Source organism: Theropithecus gelada, chromosome 3 (assembly GCF_003255815.1).
Source record: "Theropithecus gelada isolate Dixy chromosome 3, Tgel_1.0, whole genome shotgun sequence".
Lineage (NCBI taxonomy): Eukaryota > Metazoa > Chordata > Mammalia > Primates > Cercopithecidae > Theropithecus > Theropithecus gelada.
Genome location: NC_037670.1, coordinates 25,753,707 through 25,778,362, shown reverse-complemented (window position 1 = coordinate 25,778,362; position 24,656 = coordinate 25,753,707). Strand labels below are relative to the sequence as shown.

The following is a 24,656-nucleotide window of genomic DNA, read 5'->3' as shown; positions in this document are numbered from 1 at the left end:
CGGCGAAGGGGGGGCGGTGGGGTGCGACTGCGCAGGCGCGCTGCCCGCCCACGTGATGCACCTCCCTTCAGCTCAGCCGCCCACTCCCTCCCGCCGTCGGCTGACGTGGAGGGCCGGAGGTGGTGGCGGCGGCGGCGGCGGCGGCGGCGGCGGCGGCGGCGGCGGCTGCTGCCTGCGCCGAGGCTCGCGGGCGGCGGGCCCGGGTGAGTGCACACCCGGCGCGCGGCCGGGCTCCCGGATGTGTCACCTTGTCCCGCTGCAGCCGAGATGCCGGGGGAGTGGGGCATTCCACACCCCCTCCGTGGGTGTGTGGTGAGTGTGGGTGTGTGCGCGTCGCCCCGCGTTCCTCGCTGCGGTGCCCGCTGTGTGTCTGCATGGGTTGGGGCCCCGCGAGATGAGGGGGTGTGGCCGCTATTGCCTGCCCCAGTGGGTTTGTCCCCTTGGTCTGGTGCCCTTTTGCGAGCGAGGCCCTGGGATGCCGGTGCGAGGGTGGGAGTAGTCGCTTTGTGCGCATTCCCCGGCTGCCCGTGCCTCGGCCGGTGCGTGGCTGACACCCCCCCGCTGGGTGGAGGGGCCCGCGCTCGCGTGTCGCCTCGTGGCCCCCTTTGTGTCGGTGTCCGCGCTCCCTGGCGGCTGCGGGGGCGCTCTCGGCCTCGCGGGTGGCCCCCCCCTTTGTGTCACTGCCCATGTCTGTGGGCTGCGCGTCCCCCAGCGCGCGTGGCCGCGCCTCCTGTAATCGCGACCCCCGCCTAGAGCCTTGCTCGCGCGAGTGTGCGTCCTCGCGTGTCTCCGAGTGTCCCCAGAGTGTCTGCGCATGGGTTCTGTCGAGTGCGTGATCTCATGTGTGCGGGTTTAGTTTTGTCGAGTGGGTATCTCTTGTGTGCGGGTTTCGTTGGTGCGTGTTCGTGAACGTTCGTGCACACCCCTTGCTGTGTGTGCTTGTGTTCACGACTCTGTTGTCACCTGTTTTCGTGTGAACTGGCAGTCCAGTCCAGGGCCTGTCCCTACGGAACGGACCCAGGAGGGGGGTAACCTCGCCGCTCCCCTCGCCCCCGCGCCTCTTTCTGAGCATCTTCCCCCACAGACGCTAAAGGGAAGGGGGGTGGACAGGATCGAGTCTGGCGAGTTGCTCCGCAGTGTTGACGCTGCCAGTTGCTCCGCAGTGTTGACGCTGCCAGTGTGGCTTCTTCAGCCAGCCTGTTCAGGGCACAGAATAGAGGGATCAAAGATAAAAAATGGAGCCGAGACAGGTGAATTTGGGCTGGTACCAGTTCGCCGTGCCTTTTCAAACAGAGGCGCCCTGGACGTCAGAACCCCCTCAGTTGCAGAGACCTTTCAAAATACATGCACACGCCTGCTGGGCGATGCCGTCCTTAGCCGTTCTTGATGATATTTAATGGTTTATAGAGTATTTTATGGCATTCACCTAAATCTCTTTCCATTTTGCCCAACATCCTGGCGAGGAAAACGAGGTAGAAATCTTACAGATTTTACTCCTCCGGAGGGAGCCTTTTCCTTATAACTACGACTCTAGTTACGACATTTTTTTGTTGCAAGAAATTTGCGATTTATCCTAAGGAAAATGGGATATATTATAAGGATACCTAGGGTAAGAAACTTCAAACCCATTAGAGAACCAGCTACTGCTCCCTTTGCTCAAGGTTTCATGCTCTGCCGCAAGGGCTGCGTTTTGGTGTCTTTGTTCTGCCCAATTTTCTTATTGTCTAATTTTCCTTTTTTTTTTAATTTTTGAAATATTTCAAATATCAAATACAGAGGGGGGAGCTAACCAATCCGTGATTCAGATTTTACAGACGTGATTATTTAATATTTTGCCAAATTTACTTCAGATTTTTTTTTAAAGAAATAAAATTGCTCTCAGTTCCTTCCCCTCCTTTTCTAGAGATAGCCACTGCGTTGAGGTTTGTGTATATCTTTACTTTGCATATTTTATACTTTGATCATGGTGAATCCACACACAATATATTCTATTGTTTTTAAACTTTAATGGTATTAAAATATACATGCCTTTTTGCAACTTGCTTTTTTTTTTTTTTTTTTGCTCAGCATCATATTTTGAGGTTGATATATGAACAAATTGAATAACTGTGATATCTTTGGTTCATTCATTTTAATTGCTGGTATAGAATTGCATTGTATGAATATACCATATTTATTTATACATTCCCCTGTTGATAGACTTTGAACTTGTTTCGGTTTTTGACTCTTAAAAACAGTCCTGCAATAAATATCTTTGTACTTGTCTGCTTGTGCACACATTTGGAAGTTTCCTGTAGGAAATACAACTAAGTAGTAGATTTGCTGGATTGTAGGCTATGTGCATCTTCAACTTAACCAAATATCACAGAAGCTCTCGAAGTGGTTGTACCAATTTTCACTGTCACTGGTGTTGAGTGAGAACACCATTTCCTCACAATCCTGCTAACACTTTATATGTTATTAGACTTTACATTTTTGCCGTCTCTTTACTGACCAGCTTCCTTACGACTTTTGGTTGCTGCTAAATTTGCTCGTAGCCACCTTGGCTTCTTTTGTAGCCCTGTGTCAGCCTATGGATTTATCTCTTGCAGCTAATTGGCTTAGTCTTTATCTCCTTTGGTTCTCATAAGAGTAATTCCAATGAACATTTATTGTATACCTAATGCATGTCAGTTCCTATGGTTGATGTATAGATAGAATTTTCATGATATGTTAAATATGTACCTCTGTAGTGGCAGATGGGGTGATTTAATTATAAGTATTTTTTTCATATGATGAATGTTTAAAAAAATTTTTCTTTTCCTCTCCATTTTATTGTAGTATTTGATAAATTCAAAATATATGTAAAACATATGCAAGCTGTATAGCAAAACAATAAAATGAACATCTATGAATTCACCACTCAATCTAATTATCAAAATGACCAATATTGAATGTGCTTACTTCCAGAGGTGACTACTATCCTGAATTGTGTATATCACGCCTTGTTTTTAAAAATGATTTTATCAGATATGTATACATCCCTCAAAAATGTATTGTATGGTTTCTGTTGTTTTTGAGTGGAAAAAATCATATTGGGTATAGTTTTCTGGGACTTGCTTATTTCACTTGATGTTATGTTTCTGAGTTACTAATATTGGGTATAGATGTAAGTCATTAATTTTCACTGCTGTGTAATATTCCATGTGTGAATATAACACAGTGTGTGCATTCTTCTGTTGATGGGCATTTTGGTTGTTTCTCGGTTTTGCTGTTATGAAGATTCTTGTACATACTTTTTGGTTCACAGTTGTAAGAATTTCTCTAATTTTCACACTGGGGTATATGAGCCCCAGAGTAGTAATGAAGATTTGCTAAGGAGTGTGTGGGTACAAATAATGTTAATGAATCAGTTTCTAGATCATTACATTCCATAGGTACACTTTCCTAAAACTGATAATGCCTGCGGCTTCCTGCTAGTGCTACTTTCTCACCTTATGTTTCTGACGTTGCACTTTACATAAGAAAGGCAAACCACAGGTTCTTGTGGAATCTTATTGTGGCACTGCCCTAAGTGGGAAAATTCCCTTGGGGAGAACAAAGGGATAATTTTTTTTTTTTTTTTTGAGTGGAGTTTTGCTCTTTTTGCCCAGGCTGGAGTTTAATGGCACAATCTCAGTTCACTGCAACCTCTGCCACCCAAGTTCAAGTGATTCTCTTGCCTCAGCCTCCCAAGTAGCTGGGATTACAGGCGCACACCACCACACCCAGCTAATTTTGTATTTTTTTTTTTTTTTGAGAGGGAGTCTCGCTCTGTCACCCAGGCTGGAGTACAGTGGCGCGATCTCGGCTCACTGCAAGTTCCGCCTCCCGGGTTCACGCCATTCTCCTGCCTCAGCCTCCTGAGTAGCGGGGACTACAGGCGCCTGCCACCGCGCCCGGCTAATTTTTTGTATTTTTTTTTTAGAGACGGGGTTTCACTGTGGTCTCAATCTCCTGACCTTGTGATCCGCCCGCCTCGGTCTCCCAAAGTGCTGGGATTACAGGCGTGAGCCACCGCGCCCGGCCTAATTTTGTATTTTTAGTAGAGACGGGATTTCACCTTGTTGGCTAGGCACGTGTTGAACTCCTGACCTCAGGTGATCTACCCGACTTGGCCTCCCAAAGTGCTGGGATTACAGGCTTAAGCCACTGTGCCCGGCCTACAAAGGGATACTTTAAAATATCACTATAGTGTTAGGGAAAGCCTCTTTTAATCCTGGCACTTCCCCATCCATTTCCTTAAGAGATACATTTCCAATAAAGTTTCATTTTTTATATTATCAGGGTATATTTTTTGGCCAACCATATGCTGGTAATAATTATACATTTAAAAGAATGAGATATCAGTTTTACTTTAAAATGTTACTGTGATATTCTAGAAAGTCAAATTCACCCTTTGCAATTATTTAATCTAATAGTGATATTTTTAAAATGTCACCTTAATGGGTAAAGGGTATGTAATTTTAAAAAGCACTTTTAGTGGTTGGTGAGCAAAAAAAAAAAAGGGAGGGGGGTGTTGGAATACCACCATGTTAATTTGTTCAGCAGCAAAAGCAAAAGAAAAGAGAAAGAAATGCTGCCATACCACTATAGTAAGCTGTTTGTTAGAAATGGGATTGCTAGATCAAGAGGTATGAATGATCAGCTTTACAAAATAATGTCAGATTGCTTTCTGAAGGGGTGGTATCAGTTTGTACTTTGGCCAGCAGTTTTGTCTGTTTATATACTTTGATCAACAGTGTGTAAGAGTTACAGTTGATCTACAACCTCTCCAACACTTGTTATTGTCAGACTTAATATTTGCCAATGGAATGGGTATGAAATGATGCATTGTGGTTTTAATTTGCATTTTTTTGTTATTAATGAGATTGAGCATCTTTTGTATGTTTATGAACTGTCTTTGTTTCCTTTTTATGAAATATCTAGTCATATATTTTACCCTTTGTTCTGATGAATTGTCTTTTAAAAAGGATAAACTGGTAACATTGATTATGTGCATTGTAAATATCTTCTGGTTTGTGGCCTGTCTTTCTACTCTTTATGGTATATTTTGGTGAATAGAAGTTCTTAATCTTATCATAATCTAATTGGAACCTTTCTTGCCTTGGGCTTATAAAGACATTCCTCTATTTCTTTTTAGAGGTTTTAAAATGATATCTTTCGCAATTAAGTTCGTAATTCATCCGGAATTGATTTTTGTGTATGTTGTGAGATAGTGATCCATATTCATTTTTCCTGTGTGGTTCTAATTATCCCCGTACCATGTATTGAATTGGCCCTCTGTTCACCAGTGATCTGCTGTGCCATTCTTTTACATGTTTAGTTACTACCTGCGTGGGTCTGATTTTGGCTTGCCTTTCTGTGTCACTTGTCACCTTGTCTGTCTCTGTGTTCATACCACACTGTCTTAATCATTAATACTATAGTTTTACTTGAAATCTTGGTATCTGGGAAGGACTTTAATCTCACCTGTTTTTGGTCATTTGTTCTTAATAATTAACTTGTTACATGACATGAATAACCCTTTGGGTATTAATTGGAATTAATTGAATCAGTTTGGGGGAGAATCAAAATCTTTAAGATTTTGATCCTTTTTATCTAAGAATATGGTATGTATCTCTATTTATGTAAGGTTTTAGTGTAGTTTTATGATTTTCTCCATAGAGATCTTCTACTTTTTATATGTTGATTCTGATGTTATTGTTTTTGTTGCTATTATAAATGGTGGTACTCTTAAAGATTCTATTTTAACTTACTTATTGTTAGTAAATATTTTAACTTATTTATTGTTAAATAGAAATTTAATGAATTTTTAAAAATATTGATCCTTTAGTCATCCACTTGATAAACGTACTACTAATTTTTTTTCTGAAATTCCTTTGGGTTTTCTGTGTGGATAATTATATCACTTGCAAATAGTGACAGTTTTGGTTCTTTAATTCTAGTTATTTTTGCTTTTAATTTATTCATTTTTTTGGTCTTAAATGTGCTGGCATACTTTATACTTACGTTCAATGGAAGTGATTAGGGTTGTTCATTAGAAGCGATTAGAGTGGGCATAGAGGTCTTGTTCTCAATTTTAAGGAGAATATTTCTCCGCTGAGAATTACATTTGCTATGAATTTTTGTAGATACCTTTGATTAAGTTAGGGATGTCTTTGCAGTTGTCACTTGCTTTTCTGCACTTGTTGAGAATATCTTGTGTCTTTTCTCCTTTAATCTGTTAAATGTAATGAATTCCATTTTATAGATTTAAAACTTCATTTTCTTTTATATTCTTTCTTGACATAAACCCAAATTGGTCTTTATAGATTGTATTTTTATGAACTACTAGTTTGAATTTGCTCGTATTTTGTTTAGATTTTTGTGTCTGTTTGTGACTAGAATCACCTCTCATTTTTCTTTATTGGCTGTCTTATCTGACTTTGGTATTAAAGTTACACTAACTTTATACCATGAGTTAGAGAGTAGTTGCTCTTTTTCTGTTCCCTGGGAGAGTTTGGATTGGAGTGATTTGTTTCTTAAAAGCTTGGTGGAACTTAACTATAAGGTCATTTGGATCTAATGTTTTCTTCATAGAATTTTAGTAGTAATTAGTTGAATAGTCATAGGACTGTTCAGGTATTCTATTTCTTTTAGTCAGTTTTGGTAAGTTTTAGAAATTTGTCCTTTTATCATAATTTTTAAGTTCTTCACATGAAGTTTATAGTTTTTTTTTTTTTTTTTTTTGACATGGAGTCTCTGTCTGTTGCCCAGGCTGGAGTAGTACAATGGTGCCATGTCATTGCAACCTCCGCCTCCCGGGTTCAAGAGATTCTCCTGCCTCAGCCTCCCAAGTAGCTGGGATTACAGGAGTGCGCCACCATGCCTGGCTGATTTTTTTCTATTTTTAGTGGAGACGGAGTTTCACCATGTTGGCCAGGCTGCTCACAAACTCCTGACCTCAAGTGGTCCGCCCACCTCAGCCTCCCAAAGTGCTAGGATTATAGGCGTGAGCCACTGCTCATGGTATGGCATTAATTCTGTTTTTAATATCTGTTTTATTTGTGTATGTGTTCCCCTTTTCTCATTTTGAATGTTATTTATGTCTGACTTCTCTTTCTTGATCAGTCTTACTAAAAGTTTGTCCGTTTTTTAAATCTTGGCAAAGGATTAACTTTTGGCCTAATTTGTTCTATTATTTGTTTTTTATTTCATTGATCTTTTTTCTCTTTTATTATTTCATTTTACTTTCAGTTTGTTAACTATTTTTCTCACTTAAATTACACACTTAGCATTAATTTTCAACATTCTTATTTCCTAGTATAAGCATGCAAGGCTATAAACTTCTTCAAAGTTCATTTTCGCTTTATCTAACATAATTTAATTTATAGTATTTTCATTAACTTTCAAATCTAAGTATTTTTTAAATTTCTATTTTGATTTTTTCTTTGACTTATGAGTTTCTTAGACATTGTAAAATTTTCAAATGTGTCTGTATTAAGTTGTTTTCCTTTAATTATTGATTTCTTGTGTTGCCAGAGAATGTTTTATCTTTTTAACATCTTTTTTTTTTTTTTTGGCCCTTGCTTTATGGCCTTGTACATAGTGAATTATTAGAACTGTTCTGTGTATTCTTGTGAAGAATATATATTCTGTAATTGTTAAGTGTCTATTAGGTAAAACTTGTTACTTGTGTTGTTCTGGTAGTCTTTATCCTTATTAATTTTGGTTTATCGTATCTTAACTTAGAGAAATGTGTTGCAATATCCTACCATTACTAGTTTCTAACAGATTTCCTGTAGTTCTAACAATTTTTGTTCTTCTGTATTTTGAGACTTTTATTAGCTACGTGCAAGCTTAACATTATTTTCCTAGTGGCTCGAACCTTCACTATATTGTGATCTTCTCTAAGTTTGCTTCTTTGTCTTAGAGGCTTTTTGTCTGATCACATCTTTCTTTTGGTGCTAATTTACCTGGAATGTTCTTTTCCTTCATTTTACTTTGATTTTTTTAAGTGTCCTTACATTTTAAATATCTCTTATAAGGGACATATTACTGGATTTTTCTTTTAATCTCACCTGACAACCTCTGTCTTTTTTTTTTTTTGAGACGGAGTCTCGCTCTGTCGCCCAGGCTGGAGTGCAGTGGCCGGATCTCAGCTCACTGCAAGCTCCGCCTCCCAGGTTTACACCATTCTCCTGCCTCAGCCTCCCGAGTAGCTGGGACTACAGGCGCCCGCCACCTCGCCTGGCTAATTTTTTTGTATTTTTTAGTAGAGAAGGGGTTTCACCGTGCTAGCCAGGATGGTCTCGATCTCCTGACCTCGTGATCCGCCCGTCTCGGCCTCCCAAAGTGCTGGGATTACAGGCTTGAGCCACCGCGCCCGGCCGACAACCTCTGTCTTTTAATTGGTAAGTTCCAAGTGTCTTGGTTGGTGGTTGACTCAGTTTTAGATATTAAAAAAAATCTAAAAGTATTTTTATTTTACCTTTGTTCTTGACAGATCATTTTGATGGATGTACAGTTGTAGGTTGGTGTTTCTTTTCTGTCAGTAGGATAGGAATACTAGTCTACTGTTGCTTATACAAAGTGTGCTGCCAGTTTTATTTATGCTTTTTTCTTTTTCTTTTTTTTTTGAGATGGAGTCTTTCTCTGTTGCCAGGCTAGAGTGCAGTGGCGCGATCTCGGCTCACTGCAACCTCCGCCTCCTGAGTTCAAGTGATTGTCCTGCCTCAGACTCCCGAGTAAGTGGGACTACTGGCGCCTGCCACTACGCCTGGCCAATTTTTGTATTTTCAGTAGAGAGAGAGTTTCACCATGTTGGCCAGGATGGTCTCGATCTGTTGACCTCAAAATCTGCCCGCCTCAGCCTCCTGAAGTGCTGGGATTACAGGCGTGAGCCACTGCGCCCAGCCTATTTATGCATTTTTGAAGAAAATATCCTTTTTCTTTTAGTTACATTGGATTTTCTGTCTTTCGTGTTACATCATTTCACTTCTAAGACTAGATAGAGATTATATTTATCCTATTTTGGATGCATGTGTTTCATGATTCTGCATTTTGTGTTTCATGAGATCTAGAAGTTTCTGAGCCCTGTATTCTTTAAATATTATGTCTCATTAATCTCTTCTCTCCTGCTGGAACTTTAACTGGATATATATATATACACTAAACTGTTTCCAGATCATTTATTCTTTGTCTTTCATATTTTTTATCTCTTTGTTTCTCTTTACCAGAATTTACAGTGCTGGGTAATTTCATAAGGCATATATTTTAGTTCACCAATTTTCTCTTCAACTGTGCTTAATATCTTCTGTTAGGATCTTTTTGGGATGGGTTAGAACCCATCCCATCTTTTTTTTTTCTTTTAACGATTACGTTTTTAATTTCTAAAAGTTCTGCTTGGTTCTTTTTTGATATGCTCAGTCATTCTTCACATTCTCATGTTATATGCTGATTTTTATGACTCTAGAGCTATTCTGTAGACTATATCAGACATTCCCAATGTCTGATATCCTTGGGGAGGGGGATGTCTAAACTTAATTGCCTTTTTTTTTTTCTTCTGTTGTCTCTCCCTCAATGTAGCTGTCACCTCATGTGTTTGGTGATCATTGATTACGAACTTCTGTTTGATCTTTGTGGGAATCTTGAGAGTCTAATTTGGGGATGCTTTCTTTCTGAAAGCATTTCTATCGGCTTTGTCTGAGAGCTAGGAAGTTTAGGTGGCATCACTTTTAAGTTCCTACGTTTTGCTTCTAGCCCAGAGCTCAGTGTCCTGATCCTACTACTGCTCTTGGTACCACCACTTGTAGCACTAAACTGTAGCCACGTTTAATTTCTAGCTCAAGGTTTGTTGCTTTTGCATGGAGAGAGGGTGGCTTCAGATGTTCCCCTATTTCTATGGTCTCAGCAAAATCATCCAAAAAGTGTTTTTTTTTTTTTTTTTTTTAAAATCTAGGATCTACCTTTTTCCTCCCAATAGTACATTCCCCCAGAGTGTCTAGTTCACCATAACTGATGGGGTCAGAAGCTCTTTATTTTAATATTTAATTTTAGTAGTATATTTTTGTTTGTATTAGAAAAAAATTTATGGTACCAAACAAACTTTCTTGGTGATATCAACATTTCTATTAAAACTAGTTTGCATCTAAGTTAAGATTTGAGTTATCCTAAAGAAAACTATTAAGTAAATAGCAGTACAGATGACAAGTGGATTGCACAGTATATCCTCTAGATCCATAGTGACCCTACAGAGATAAACCTGTGATGGTCAAACAGTGAAAACTGCTGTCAGAGACATGGGTAGGGTGCTCTTGTTTATAGAGAAGAGGTGCAAAAATCAGCTTGATCGTAGTGGGAAGATCAGGAAATGCTTCCTGGAATTGGGTATTAAGAACTGATAGCATTAGGTGGTTACAGAATAAGTTTTGTTTGGGAAGGACTGGGGTATGACTGGCTTCTAGGTTGTGTGTTGTGGAGTGACTGGGGATAAAAGCAGGAGCAAGATCACAAAAGGCCTTCTATGCTTATATTAGGGAAGTTAGACTTTATTTTCAAGCTGAAGGGAAGCTGTTGCATGGTTTTAAGCAGTACAGTGACATGATCAGAGTTTTAGAGGGTGCCAAGATTGAAGACAAGCCTGACCAGTTAGGAGACTGCTTGTTAAATTAGTTCAGAGGAGAAACAGTGAAGGCAGTGGCACTGGGCATGAAGAAGTATATGTGTGCTAATTTTAGATTTCTTTTTTTTTTTTTTTTTTGAGATGGAGTCTTGCCCTGCTGCCCAGGCTGGAGTACAGTGGCCGGATCTCAGCTCACTGCAAGCTCCGCCTCCCGGGTTCACGCCATTCTCCTGCCTCAGCCTCCCGAGTAGCTGGGACTACAGGCGCCTGCCACCTCGCCCGGCTAGTTTTTTTTGTATTTTTAGTAGAGACGGGGTTTCACCGTGTTAGCCAGGGTGGTCTCGATCTCCTGACCTCGTGATCCGCCCATCTCGGCCTCCCAAAGTGCTGGGATTACAGGCTTGAGCCACCGCGCCCGGCCTAATTTTAGATTTCTTAGGGAAGCAGAAATGACAAGAGTTTGTGGTCAGTTGGACAGAAATGTTGAAGGAGAATGAGGAGACTAGGTTGACTCCCAGGGTTTAGGTTTGGGTAGTAAAATGGCATGTGGAACAATTAACTGATAAACAACATACAGAAAGAGGAAAGAACTTGGTTTCATATGTTTGTTTTTGAGGAAAAGATGTTTGTTTTTGAACTTATTGATTCAGAGGGGCTTGTGGGACATCTTGGTTAAGAGCCTGTTGTAGTTCTAGTAGGGTCTAGAAGTCAAAAGATACAACCTCGCCTGGAAGGATTTGGGAGTCTTCAGCACTTGGAAGTTTGGAAGCCATTGTTTACTGTAGTGCATATGAGATAATTTAAACTGGGTACATAGATAAACACTTGAAAAAATTTTAATAGATAGGAATTTAATGTGTATGAGAAACATAACTTGCACATCTAACCTTTGATAATCATGGACATCATCACTTAGGCCAAGCGAGCTCAATAAAAGGGAAATATTAACTAAAAGTATATGTGATACATGGAAATGGCAAAAATCATGGTGAAGCTATGCAAACGATGCAAGTTCAGAAAGTGCTGTGTTAAGTCATGGGTGTGGTGGATAAATTCACCCAAGGAGAGAGTAAGAGTGAGAAGAAAAGAGAGTTGACATTGGGTGGCGGGGAATGGAGAAGAAGAGCCCATGAAGGAAACTGAGGAAGAGCAGCCAGACGAATAGGAGGAAAACCAGGAGAAGATGGTCTTTGGAGTCCAAATGAAGAGTTCTGAGGAGGAAGTGGTCCACAGTGTCAAGTAAGTTGTAAGCTGAAAAGTGCTCTTTGGATTTAGCAATTAAGGTAGACTATTTAGCTGGAAGCATCCAAACAGTGGATTTTAAAAATACTCATCTAACGTTAATGTTAATAATAGCTGGTATTTATAGCATTTCCCATATACCTGGTACTCTTCAAAGCACTTGACATGTATTAACTGATTGATCAGGTAGGTAATATCGTTATCCCCATTTGATATGCGAGGAAACACAGAAGAAGCACAGAGAGGTTAAGTAACTTGCCCAAGATCACACACCCAAGGAAACAAGAGAGCCAGGATTCAAGCCGAGAGTCTTGGCTACAGAGTCCATGTTCTTAACCACTTTGTCACATTGCCTTTCTAGTTAAAATACAAGGCCGGGTGTGGTGGCTTACGCCTGTAATCCCAGCACTTTGGGAGGCCGAGGCGGGTGGATCACAAGGTCAGGAGTTCAAGACCAGCCTGGCCAATATGGTGAAATCCTGTCTCTACTAAAATACAAAAATTAGCAGGGCGTGGTGGTGGGCGCCTATAATCCCAGCTACTTGGGAGGCTGAGGCAGGAAAATCGCTTGAACCCGGGAAGTGGAGGTTGCAGTGAGCCGAGATCGTGCCAGTGCATTCCAGCCTGGGTGACAGAGTGAGACTCCATCTCAAACAAACAAACAAACAAACAAAAAATAGAAAATAAAATTTACCCCAGTGTCGTAATTACGGTACAATTGGTGCTGTGTGTGTTACCAGTGAGATTTGCCAGACTTGAATGACCAGTATCAGTCTGCCAGGTATGAGCGCATTAATTGTATTGTAATTGACACCATGATGTGTGGGCTGTGACAGTTCTTGGCTCTTTCTGTATTTTATGCCAAAAAAATTTGTAAGACAAGTGAGTTTAGCATATACCTCACATCATGTGCTATAGTTTGGGTGCTCCATCCAGTATCTTATGTTTTCTGGTCATGGTTCACTTTTAGAGTTAGATTTTTTTAAACTCTAGAAATATTCATGCGAAATAGGTCAGGTTCTAGACATTATAGATAAGCAGTCTTTTGTGGAAGGTCATTAGTGATCTTCATGAAAGCAGTTTCCGTTGAATGGTCGAAGTGGAAACCAATTCGTAGGAGACCGAAAGTGAATGAGAAGGAGGATTCAGATGGGTGAAAAATGAAGAGTTCTTGATGAAGTTGAAGAATGGCTGTGGTAGGAAATCAGGAAGACATGAGCCATAATGATTCTTGGCTATGATCAGAGAGGAGTTAATAAAAAGTTTTACAACTGGTTTTGACCCAGGTAGTGATCTGAGGTGTCACTCTCGGGTGGGAGAGCCTAGTGAGGTAGGCAGTGAAGTTCATGTTAGTTGAGGAGGTTGTTAAACTACAAGGCTAGAATATTGTGTGCATGGACCTCGATGTGGCTGGGATGATGACAGAATTTGGAGGAAAGAGAAAAACACTGTGAACTAGTTGCCAGTGATCTTGAAACATTACAGTAACCAAGAGATAAATAGGTGACAATGACAGGAAAAGTAGATGTAGTAAAAGAGAGTGTTTGAGAACAGAAGCTATGGCAACTAAAGACTGGATTTGAATCCTTCCTAGCTTGGTGACATGAGCAAATTACTTGATTTAAGTGAGCATTTTCCCATCTTTACTGTGGAGATGATGATAATTGTGCCTGCTAAGAAGAACTGCTTGAGGATTAGTGAAATTATGCATGTAAAACATATGGTACAGTGTGTGACACATAGTACAAATAATTTGCTAGGAAGATTGTTATTATTCTTCACTTGTGAGATTGTGAAATTTTCATACAGCAATTTGGACATCATGAGATGGATTGATTAAATAAATAGATTTGTATTTCAAGGACTGGTGGTGGTCTTGCTTTGGAAAGAAGAAACTTGGTTTATCCTAACAATAGTAGGATAATAATGGTGAAGTGAGAGGTACAAGGAATAGTGTTAATGATGTGCTGGTGATGATAGGAAAAGAAAGCCATTATATGAGCAAGAGCTAGAAGTAATAAAATGGTGCATTTTTCAGTGATGTTTAGCCTATGTAGCTATTCTCTGATAACTATAAAAATCCTTATTATTGAAGTTTCTTCAGGGAAAAAAAAAAAAAACCCTTAGTCTGAAACTTTAGCACTAACCCCCTTGGTCCCCCATTGAAATAAGTATTTTTAAAACATGGCTTTTGATAATGTGAGGGTTTTTTCCTTTTTGCAATTTAGCAGTGCTGATTGTGTATTGCAGTAGTTGTGAGAGCGTTAGAAGCAGCAGTCGATAGGAGGATGGAAGGTCTGGATGCTGCCTTGAGGAGTTAGGAGATTGGCAGACTTCCCCTGTACCACTCTAGCCCTACTCCTTTGCCCAAGATAGAAACACACTGCGAGATGAGTAGGAAAATATGAGCAGTTGATAGGAAAGTTCTCAGCGGAGTCAGGATTTAGTTGAGGTTGAGAATATAACAGTTTGTGTATGATGAAATGGCACATTTCACAGAATGCAGTAAAAGCAGGTAGGGTACAAGTGCAGCAACGGGAAGATGTCTTTTCTTCATTCAGCAAACACTTATTTGAGAGCTTACCATGTGCTAGGCACATACAAAGATAGATAAGATGCCCTTAGTGATCCTCCATTTAAAGGAGACATGTAAACAGATTAACTTAGAGTAGAGATGGTGAATATGTGAACCTAAGGAAAGGAAGAAATAGATTAAATTATCTGGAGAGAGTCAGGGGAAAAGTCAGCAGAATGGGGACGAGAATCTTTCGGAGCTCAGTGTTCTGATAGAAGTTATTTCCTTGGGACATAGGTTCCAAGTATTTTTCTAATATACCATAGAAGCCAGGAAAACTTTCTTCTATCATCTCAATTGATTTAATTACTGACTTGAGTTTGTGTTGTCTCCTTAGACTTGTGCATCATGGACAATTTTGCTGAGGGAGATTTCACTGTGACAGATTATGCCTTGTTAGAAGATTGCCCTTACGTGGACGATTGTGTCTTTGCTGCTGAATTTATGAGCAATGATTATGTTCGTGTGACTCAGCTTTACTGTGATGGGGTGGTAAGTAGGTTTGCTAATTTTTCATTTTTGACATTGTGTACTGAAGGTTTTCTGGTTTAGGGCTCTCTGAGTAAAGATGTTTTTGTGGTATGTGCATTTTGACAGGGAGGTACACATGCTGTTGAAAAGTTGATTTGAGAAGGGAAAGTAAGCACTGGGTCAAAAGATTGTAGAATGCCAGAAGACAAGTGGTGGCAAAAGGTGGTTTTCTGACAGGGAATTAGAAAAGCTCTTGGGGAGAGCCATAGAAGCAAACTCAGGAAATACTGTAAAAAGGGTCTCAAATTAAGCCTCATTGGCTGAAGATGTGTTTGAAGCATATAAATAAATGTCCACTGGAAGTTCTTTGGTTAGTTCTGGTAATCCTTAGATCAAAAATCAAGAACTGTACTTTTCCATTTTATTAGACACAAATAAAAATAATTTTCTTCTTTTTAGGGTATGCAATATAAAGATTATATCCAAAGTGAGAGGAATTTAGGTGAGTACATTGGTATTTTTAATGTTAATATATGGAAATACTATAAAGGGAGGTCCACCCATCCTGTCATAACAATACAACAGATTTCTATGCCTTTTAAAAATGTATTCTTACTAGTTTTTGACTAGAAATCAGAACTTTTCTTTGTTAAAATAGAGTTTTAGCCAGCACTTAAATATTCTTAACATTTAACAGGCTAAAATACTTCATTCATTTCTTCCCTCTCCATATCCATTTTTGCCTTTTTACTATTAACAGTGTTGATTCATTAAAAAATGAGGCACAAACATTAATTTTAAACTTTTTTTTAAATTAAGAATTTGACATCTGCAGTATATGGTGTAGTAAACCAATTTCTGTCCTGCAAGATTATTGTGATGCCATTAAAATAAACATCTTCTGGCCACTTCTGTTTCAACATCAAAACAGTTCTGTAATATCACGATTGCATCCCTGTGTGGACGCCAAGTAAGTTACTATATGTTACTCATTTTGTATGGGCAGTGATAAGCATGTTACCCAATATAAAGGAATGCAAGTTAACTGGAAGACTTATGTCTTATTCTCGTATGCTGCTCAACTTTTGTCTAATAGGGTGGAAAAAACAAAGCTTGAGATTTGGATATGAATGAATAATTGTAACATAATCAGTGAAATTCTGAATAGTACTAAATGGTAGACTAGAAGCTGAGTCAGGAAGAATTAACATGTTTGTTTATAAATATCAGTGTTATAGTACAGAAGAGAGGAAAAAGATACAGTATTTTGTTCATTGAATAAATAGCTTAGTTATTGCTACCTAGAGTGAAGAAAAAGAGAACTTATTTTTTTAATGGTTTGAGATACATAGCTAAGCATGAAGTTCAATGAATTTGTATATATGATAATCTAATCTTTTAAAAAATAAATTTGTCTTTAAGCAATTCACGTGCTTCTGAGATAAGTTTGAAGAAATTACAACATCTTGAGTTGATGGAAGATATTGTGGATTTGGCAAAGAAAGTTGCTGTAAGTGGTAGAATGTAGGTTCCCCCTGAGCCCTTGGTTTAAATAATAAACATTTATATGGTGTTAGACTCATATGACTAATTTATAGCAATTAACAGGTAATGGTTTTAGTTTTGGTTAACCTGAGATGAATCTGCTATCCATCAGTGCGTGCTCAGTATTTGAGAGATCAGTGAGATGGTTGCTGTCATGGTTCTACGCTGGGGCCCAGGACTGCATCTTGTCATTAAAGGATAGAAGTTGGAACTTGTCACAGAAAGTGGTGCATGGGTTCATAGAAACCTTTGCCACCGGTTCTGAAAGTGATGTGCCCTATCTGTTGATATAAAGTTACATCACCATCAACAAATATTTTGTCTTTGGGTAGGTAGACTTTATCAGGGCAGATTTGGGGAGGTGTCCTTCCTTACACTGTTGAGATAAGTTGAGAGTTTTTGTGGTTTTAAAATTTTTTTTGAAAGCTGTTGGATAGCTTTTTAAATTTCAGTTGGTTATGGAGTCAAGTGTTGTTCTTGGTACTATTAAATTTAGAAAGGGCATTCTGATGTTTATTTTCTGCAGTAGTTATTTGCAGTAACATACAAATGTTAGCCACCACGCCTGGCCTAGTGTGAGCCACCACGCCTGGCCTAGTGCAGTGAACTTTGAAAATTCATGTCGGCTGGTCACGATGGCTCTTGTCTGTAATCCCAGCACTTTGGGAGGCTGAGGCAGGTGGATCATTTGAGGTCAGGAGTTTGAGACCAGCCTGGCCAACATGTTGAAACCTCGCCTCTACTAAAAATACAGAAATAAGCTGGATGGTAGTGGCACGTGCCTGTAATCCCAGCTACTTGGGAGACTCAGGCAGGAGAATCGCTTGAGCCTGGGAGGCGGAGGTTGTGGTGAGCTAAGATTGCGCCACTGCACTCCAGCCTGGGTGATACAGTGGGACCCTGTCTGAAAAAAAAAAAAAAAAAAAACTCGCATGTCTAAAGATTACACTAAGTTATTTTACTACTAGAACCCTATGGGAGACTATTTTGGAATTTCTTGTCTTAGGGTCTTAAGGGGTAACTTGGTCATGTAAATGCTTGTTGGAAGTGTACTATTGTGTACGTATAGTAGTGTTACTAAAATGTAGGCCATTTTTCCATTAGAAAATTCAAGTAGAATTGACTGAATAAGGAAAAAATATGTCCTTTTTTTATTTTTCAGAATGATTCGTTCCTCATTGGAGGCTTATTGAGAATTGGTTGTAAAATAGAAAATGTAAGTGGTTAAACACAGAACCTGGCACAGCCACTGTGGATGAGTGGCAGTTACCTCACTGCTCATTTCCCCTTGTATTGAGTCCATACGCTCAATGTTTTCTATATGTGGGGTTTGGTAGTATTGACTTCTATATTTTCCTTAAGCAGACTCCTCATTTTGGGGGTTTGGATCTTTTTTTTTAAACCCATGTACATAGTGTAAATTTGAGCCTATTTTACAAGTTGATTCTTTTTCTCTTTTAGATTATTTACCTGGCTTATGTTTCCCCAAATGAAATTATTAGGCCTCTGGTATGAATATTTTTCGATATGTAATTACTAGGTAATCTCCAGATTCAATGTTAAACCAATTTTTAATTATACTGATGCCATAAACATCTATGTTTACCTTAAGCCCATTGTTAACTTTAATTTTTGAAGTTACTTTAGATGCTAGAAGTGCAAATAACGTTTCTGTGAATTCTTGATCCTTCATGGAGATCACTGTACTGAGTGCCCATTTGCCCAGACACATCTTCCCCTTGTTCTTTATCTCCTTATTCTTCTGTTTGTCACAGACCACGTAAAATATGGAGTTCCTCTGGAGAACTTTAATCTATAAATTTAACCTTGGGGTAAGGATGGAGGTCTTTGTGTAGATGAGATCTGAGAACCCTCATCCACCTTGTTATATTGCACTCGCCTGCTACCCCAGGCAGTCTGGCCAGGTTGTAGACCTCAAATTCCAGGTCTGTAATAATTGCAGAAGCATCTTGAGCTCTGAGGGTGGTCTGAGGTCTCCCGAAGAGGTAGCATATGTGAGTCCATGGTATCTGTTAATTTACATGTCAGAGTCTGTCTACTCTAGGTTACATGCCGGAGTAGCAAAAAATAAGTGGTTGCACCAGTTTTGTATTAAGGATCTGAAATACTTGCATAAGATGACTTTATAATGCCACATGCAAATTTAGAATTAATAACCAAATCCCCATTCTTCATTTCTCTTTTGAAACAGAAAATCTTGGCAATGGAAGAAGCTCTGAATTGGATAAAATATGCAGGCGATGTAACAATTCTAACTAAATTAGGATCAATTGACAATTGTTGGCCTATGTTAAGTATTTTCTTTACTGAATGTAAGTATAAATGCTTTAAATTGTTACTTGACTCAGTTTTTAAAGGTATTTGGGAAAATGAGATGTGTAGTTATGTGATTTCTGATTTATCTTAGAAGTTTAAACTGATAAGAATAGATACTGCACTTGATCTTAGCCAGAAGACCGAGAAGCGATGTCTTCTTAGAATTTTTAAAAAATGTTTTTCTTTTGATATGTATGCCTGAAAAAGAGAATTTCAAACCGGTAGTTAATTTTATTCTATATTTTTTGTCTTAATGATTTTTGTGACATCGTACTTTAAAAATTGTTGCTGAATGGATATCGTAAGCTGTTATATGTAATACTCAAAGAGACCACAACTAGGCCGGGCGCGGTGACTCACGCCTGTAATCCCAGCACTTTGGGAGACTGAGGCGGGCAGATCACGAGGTCAGGAGATCGAGACCATCTTGGCTAACACGGTGAAATCCCGTCTCTACTAAAAATACAAAAGAATTAGCGGGGGATGGTGGCAGGTACCTGTAGTCCCAGCTACTCAGGAGGCTGAGGCAGGAGAAAATGCGTGAACCTGGGAGGCGGAGCTTGCAGTGAGCCGAGATGGCGCCACTGCACTCCAGCCTGGGCGACAGAGACTCTGTCTCAAAAAAAAAAAAAAAATAGAGACCACAACTGGGTAGTCTCCTTTGTAAGAAAAAGTAACCGAAGCTAAGCTTATGATTTTTATTTTCTTCATGAGTCTGTTATTCTTTTATGTATAAGGTAACTGCCTTACATACTTCTTTTACTGTGTGAAATATTTTTCTTTAAAGCATTTGAATATTAGCAGTGTTTTTATAGTGTAGTTATAGGAATCTTGAAACCGGAAAGATTTGGGTTTTCAGTAGATGATGACCAATAATTTACCATCTCTGCTGAGATAAAGGCAAATTTTGCACTATTGACTTAAGTGCTAGAAAGGAATTAAATGAAGACACATCTTTCTCATAGGTTTATTAGACACTGGGGTGTATTACACTGATAGAGGTTGTTCTCTTCATTGTTTTGGAGGCCCTTAATTATAAACTAGATATTGTGGTGGAAATGGAGAAGCAGTATCTTTTATTGGGTACACCTCTTTAGGCTGATAGCTGATTTTTTACATTCTATTTTCTTTATAATAGCTCTGCAAGGTGGCTGTTATTATCTTTATTTTAGCAGTGAGCACACTGACTTTGAGAGGTTAAGTGTTGTTTCTGCAGTCTAGTAAGCAGTAGGTAGGACTAGGTAAGTCAGATCTCTCTGATCTCAAAGCCCAGGTTTTCCTCCATGTAATCTTACTCTGTTCCTTAGAATTTATTTATTTGGTGACTTTCCTGGGTCATTTATTGAATCTTAAATTTTAGGTGCTCTTTTCACTTTAGAAATGAACATGTTTGGCTAGAGGCTTAACTATAGTTTTGTTGCAGTACATTTTTTTTTTTTTTGCCACTTTAAAACATCCTTTTTATATAATAGCTTACAATGTAGAAAATGAGGCCTGATAAACTTTACTTACTGCATCTTAGTTTATTAAATTGTTGTAATAATAGTGTTTCAACTTCTCGTTGTAACATTTTACTCATGAGAGTCAAAATACTGAATAAAAACATTTGAAAGTATTTATTTAAAGTAGGTTGAGCATCAAAAATCCAAAATCTGAAATGCTCCAAAATTTGAAACTTTTTGAGCTTCGCTATGACACTCGAAGGAAATGCTCATTGGAGCTTTTTGAATTTTTGGATTTGGGATACTCACTCAGTATAATGCAAATATTCCAAAATCCAAAATTATCCAAAATCCAAAACACTTCTGATCCCAAGCATTTTGAATAAGAGATACTCCATCTTTATATTAAATATATTGTAGAAAGTAGTTTTCCAGGTTTTTGTTTTCATACATTTTTATTGAATATTGTGCATGGTATACCATACATGCTTGACAGTGTTTATTGAAGTAAGTAATTATGTGGCCTATTTGGAATATTTTATGACAGTGCATTTATTATAAATACAATTGCAACTAATATAATAATAAATAAAGGTTTTTTATTGCTAGAAGTAAAAAGTGAGATTAGATTCATAGCAAGCAATAACTGATGTTTTCTGCAACATTTTATCAGTTTATTTTTTACTATGTTATTTAATATACATAAAAGGTTGCAAGAAACGTGCTATTTAGAAAGAATAATAATACAGGACCTTTGTGGACTCACCTAACTTAAGAATTAGAATATTATCAATACCAATTTTTTTTTAATAAATATTCTCTCTTGCTCTCTCCTAAAAATAAAATTTAGACAAGTACCACATAACTAAAATTGTAATGGAAGACTGCAATTTGCTTGAAGAACTTAAAACTCAAAGTTGTATGGATTGTATAGAGGTGAGAATGAATATTATAAATATATTTTAAGATTTGCCCATTAGAACTTTTAACACTCAGAGGAAGTTAATAAAACTGCTGATAATATACAGTTCATAAAATTGGATGACATATTTGAGGGAAATAACTAATATCTTGATCAGAGTTTTCTAATGATTTAAAAACCATTAATTGAAAGTGAAAATTTGATTTTTAAAAACTTGAGTCTTTAATGAGTTGAAGAAGTATGATTTTCTTTGGTAACAGCTGAGATGTAATTCATGTGCTGCACTGTTCACTCATAGAAAATAGGACTTTAACTCAATTTTAAAAAAGGAATTTGGGAAAATATTTAATGTTCTATTGAATTCCCTAATGCTGTTGATACGATGTGATTTAGTTTATTTAAAAAAAATGAGTGTTTGAAGTGAAAAGTTTTAGTTTTTTCTCTAGCACCCTTCATATATATTCTCATTAACCTACCAACTCATGCTTTGCAATTAGTCTAATCAACATTGCCTCTATGTTATTGATTTATATGTTTTTCGGCACTAAGGTTTCTTGGATAATATCATACTTGCTAACCTAAAGTTAAAATTCTACTTTGCATCTGTTTTTTAGCCTTATTACCTTATTTGCCTTATTAATAAGCTATATTTAAAAGTGGGTCTACCAAATACAGCGCAAAAATTTTAGTAATTATTCATAATGTGATGGTTTTGTTTACTTTTAATATTCTCTAACCAAGTTAGTGTTGAGTCATTCAAGATAGGTTTATTTAAATATATATACCGAGGCTGCGTGTGATGGCTCACGCCTGTAGTCCCAGCACTTTGGGAGGTCGAGGTGGGAGGATTGCTTGAGGTCAAAAGTTCAAGACCAGCTTGGGCAACATAGCAAGACCTGGTCTCTACAAAAAATTTTTAAAAATTAGCTTGACATGGTGGGGTGCACTTGTAGTCCTAGCTAGGGGAGACTGAGATGGGAGGATCCCTTGGGCCTGGGAGATTGAGGCTGTTGTGAGCTGTGATTGCTCCACTGCCCTCCAGCCTGGGTGACAGAGTGAGACCCTGTCTCTAAAAGTATATGTGTGTGTGTGTGTGTGTAGTGTGTGTCATATATATATGTAACAAAATATTGGGTATTGTAATCTCATTTTCTACATAAATAATCCCCTAGTTATTTCTGATACCCAAGATAGAAACCCGGATACATTTTTCCTAGGTATTGGGTTCTTGATTATCTTTGGAGCTAATTGATGGGTCTTCTTTCACCTTGGTTTCTCAGCAAGGAGAACTAATGAAAATGAGAGGAAATGAAGAGTTTTCCAAAGAAAGATTTGATATAGCTATTATCTATTACACCAGAGCCATTGAATATAGGTAAGAGCAAATAGAACCAAAGAAATCCTGTTTCTGTGTCAGATCAAGTTAGAATGGTAGTCAGAAGAAATAAAAACAAGATGGAGAAGTGGAAAGTATCTTCCAACTTGTTATGCAGAATAGATTTTTCTCATCCTTGGGCATTCGAAGCATTGAAGATGGCGTGGGTATATGAAGCTAACGTAGTAGCATAACTCAAGCAAGTCAGGCAAAATTGTGAATTTGGTTCTGCCCTCTTCCATTTTCTTTAAAACTTTCCAGTACAGAGTTATCTCTTTTGTCTTGTTCTCATTTTGCTATCAACCAAGTCCTCCAAAATTATTAACTGGTCAAAAAGGATTAAAGGATTAGTTCTTAATACTGAAGATGCCACCCATTCAGGGTTTTTTGCTTTCTAAGGGGGAACTTTTACAGGATAATTGAGAGAATACATATATGCTCTTTACCTTGTCTTCTCTTTGCTCAGCTGCTAGAACTTTGTAGCTTTCCTCCAGATGTGCCTCATAACTGTGCCCCTGTTATCTCAGTTGGGCCACCTAATATTGTAGCAGCCTTTGAAGGGTGCTCTGTAGCCACTGCTCTTTTTCCTCCCTTGCGCATCTCCACAGGGAATGAGGGAATCCAGTTAGTGTATCACCTCTGAAAGGCTGCTGCCCTATTCTTTTGAGGAAGAAGTGGAGGAAAGGGAGATACATTTTACCACACATAGTCAGATAAAACTAAAAAACAAGTTCAAATGAAGCTATTTTAATTTGCAATTACTGTAGGCTTCCGTTCTCAGTTGTTTGTCAAAACGACGTAGTTGTAGTCGTAGTCCTGACTTACTATATAAGTAATCCTATCCTCTAGAGTTACTCTGTAGTTTGCTAGCTCTTTAATATGTCTCATTTGATCCTCACAACAGCCCTATGAGTTAGAGCAACTAGAGTTATCTTCATTTTGAAAAAGGGAAGTTTAGGTTGGTTCAAACAAAGTTACTTATGTAGGAAGTGAAGGAACTGGGACTTAGCCAGTTAAGACTCCAGGTCCTATATTCTTTTTGCTCTGCCACACAGATGTAAAGTTTAAAAAAAGTTTTCTTGTGCCTTATGTTTTCGTCGTGATTTTTATTTGTTTCGTGTGTAATGTGCTTTACTGACTAAACATTGTGTCTTTTTAAGACCTGAAAACCACCTTCTTTATGGTAACCGAGCTCTTTGTTTTCTTCGTACTGGACAGTTTAGGTAAGTTGATTAAAATATCTCAACCACGGAATTATTATGCTAAATACCGATTTTTGGGAAACTTTTCTGTTTTGCAGGTATACAAGAAAATCCTTGACTAGTTCTTTGGCAGAAATACTTAAGTGGTTAAAAGAATACACTTAGGCTTTATATATAACAGTGACAGCAGCAGCTATTCTGATTGAGTGCAGACATATATTAAGCATTATTTTAAGTGCTTTGCATATGTTATTTAGTTCTCACAGCACCCATAATAGGTAGGTAATGTTATAGTTCACATTTTACATGACCAACGTGTACCACTAGTGATACCAAGATTTGAACACAGATTTTATCTGATGATGTCAAAGTCTGTGTTTATGACATCTATATTACCTCTTTATGCTCTGTTAATCCATACAGTATAAAAGAAGCATTTTCATTTTTTCTCTGTTTATCCTGGTATAAAAAATTAAGTAAATATCCTTCATAAGTGAAAGAAAGCAAATAAATTTAATAGTATAAGAGTGGAATCATAATTCATTCCTAGTTCCTTATATTGAATTTAAGCTGAGTTTTTATTTATTAGCTAAGAAAGACTGAGAAAGATACTGCACCATGATTTTATTGTTCCCCAGTATAAAATTTTTAGAACATAAATTATAAGCATTAATATTGAGCAGGTAGACTATTATATTTTATTTTGTCCTGCTTTACTGTAAGAAGGGTGTAGGGTGGAGTCAAGAATACATCCACATAGTAGAAGAATATTCAAACGAAAACAAACCAGAAAACGAAGTTGGAATCTGGGATTCTCAGAACCGAGCTTCACAGGCATAAGGTCCTGCATAGGTATTAGTTAGAATTCATATTTGCCTCTGACCTTCAGCTGTCCAAAATGAAATGGGAAAACTTGACAAG

General features: G+C 38.2%; 1 protein-coding gene and 1 pseudogene across 1 annotated transcript in view; one reads left to right on the top strand and one right to left on the bottom strand.

The window, feature by feature from the left end:
• Nucleotides 1–85: 85 nt before the first annotated feature.
• TTC3 (tetratricopeptide repeat domain 3) overlaps nucleotides 86–24,656 on the top strand; it is a 120,576-nt gene continuing 96,005 nt past the window's right edge. Inside the window, exons 1-10 of the mRNA XM_025378521.1 lie at nucleotides 86–203; nucleotides 14,779–14,933; nucleotides 15,372–15,414; nucleotides 15,732–15,882; nucleotides 16,335–16,422; nucleotides 17,620–17,673; nucleotides 18,670–18,790; nucleotides 21,087–21,172; nucleotides 22,439–22,533; nucleotides 23,694–23,756. Coding sequence (XP_025234306.1) covers nucleotides 14,790–14,933; nucleotides 15,372–15,414; nucleotides 15,732–15,882; nucleotides 16,335–16,422; nucleotides 17,620–17,673; nucleotides 18,670–18,790; nucleotides 21,087–21,172; nucleotides 22,439–22,533; nucleotides 23,694–23,756 — 845 coding nt within the window. The 5' untranslated portion in view covers nucleotides 86–203; nucleotides 14,779–14,789. The remainder of the gene's footprint in view (nucleotides 204–14,778; nucleotides 14,934–15,371; nucleotides 15,415–15,731; nucleotides 15,883–16,334; nucleotides 16,423–17,619; nucleotides 17,674–18,669; nucleotides 18,791–21,086; nucleotides 21,173–22,438; nucleotides 22,534–23,693; nucleotides 23,757–24,656) is intronic.
• On the bottom strand, nucleotides 18,831–18,946 carry LOC112622007 (annotated as a pseudogene).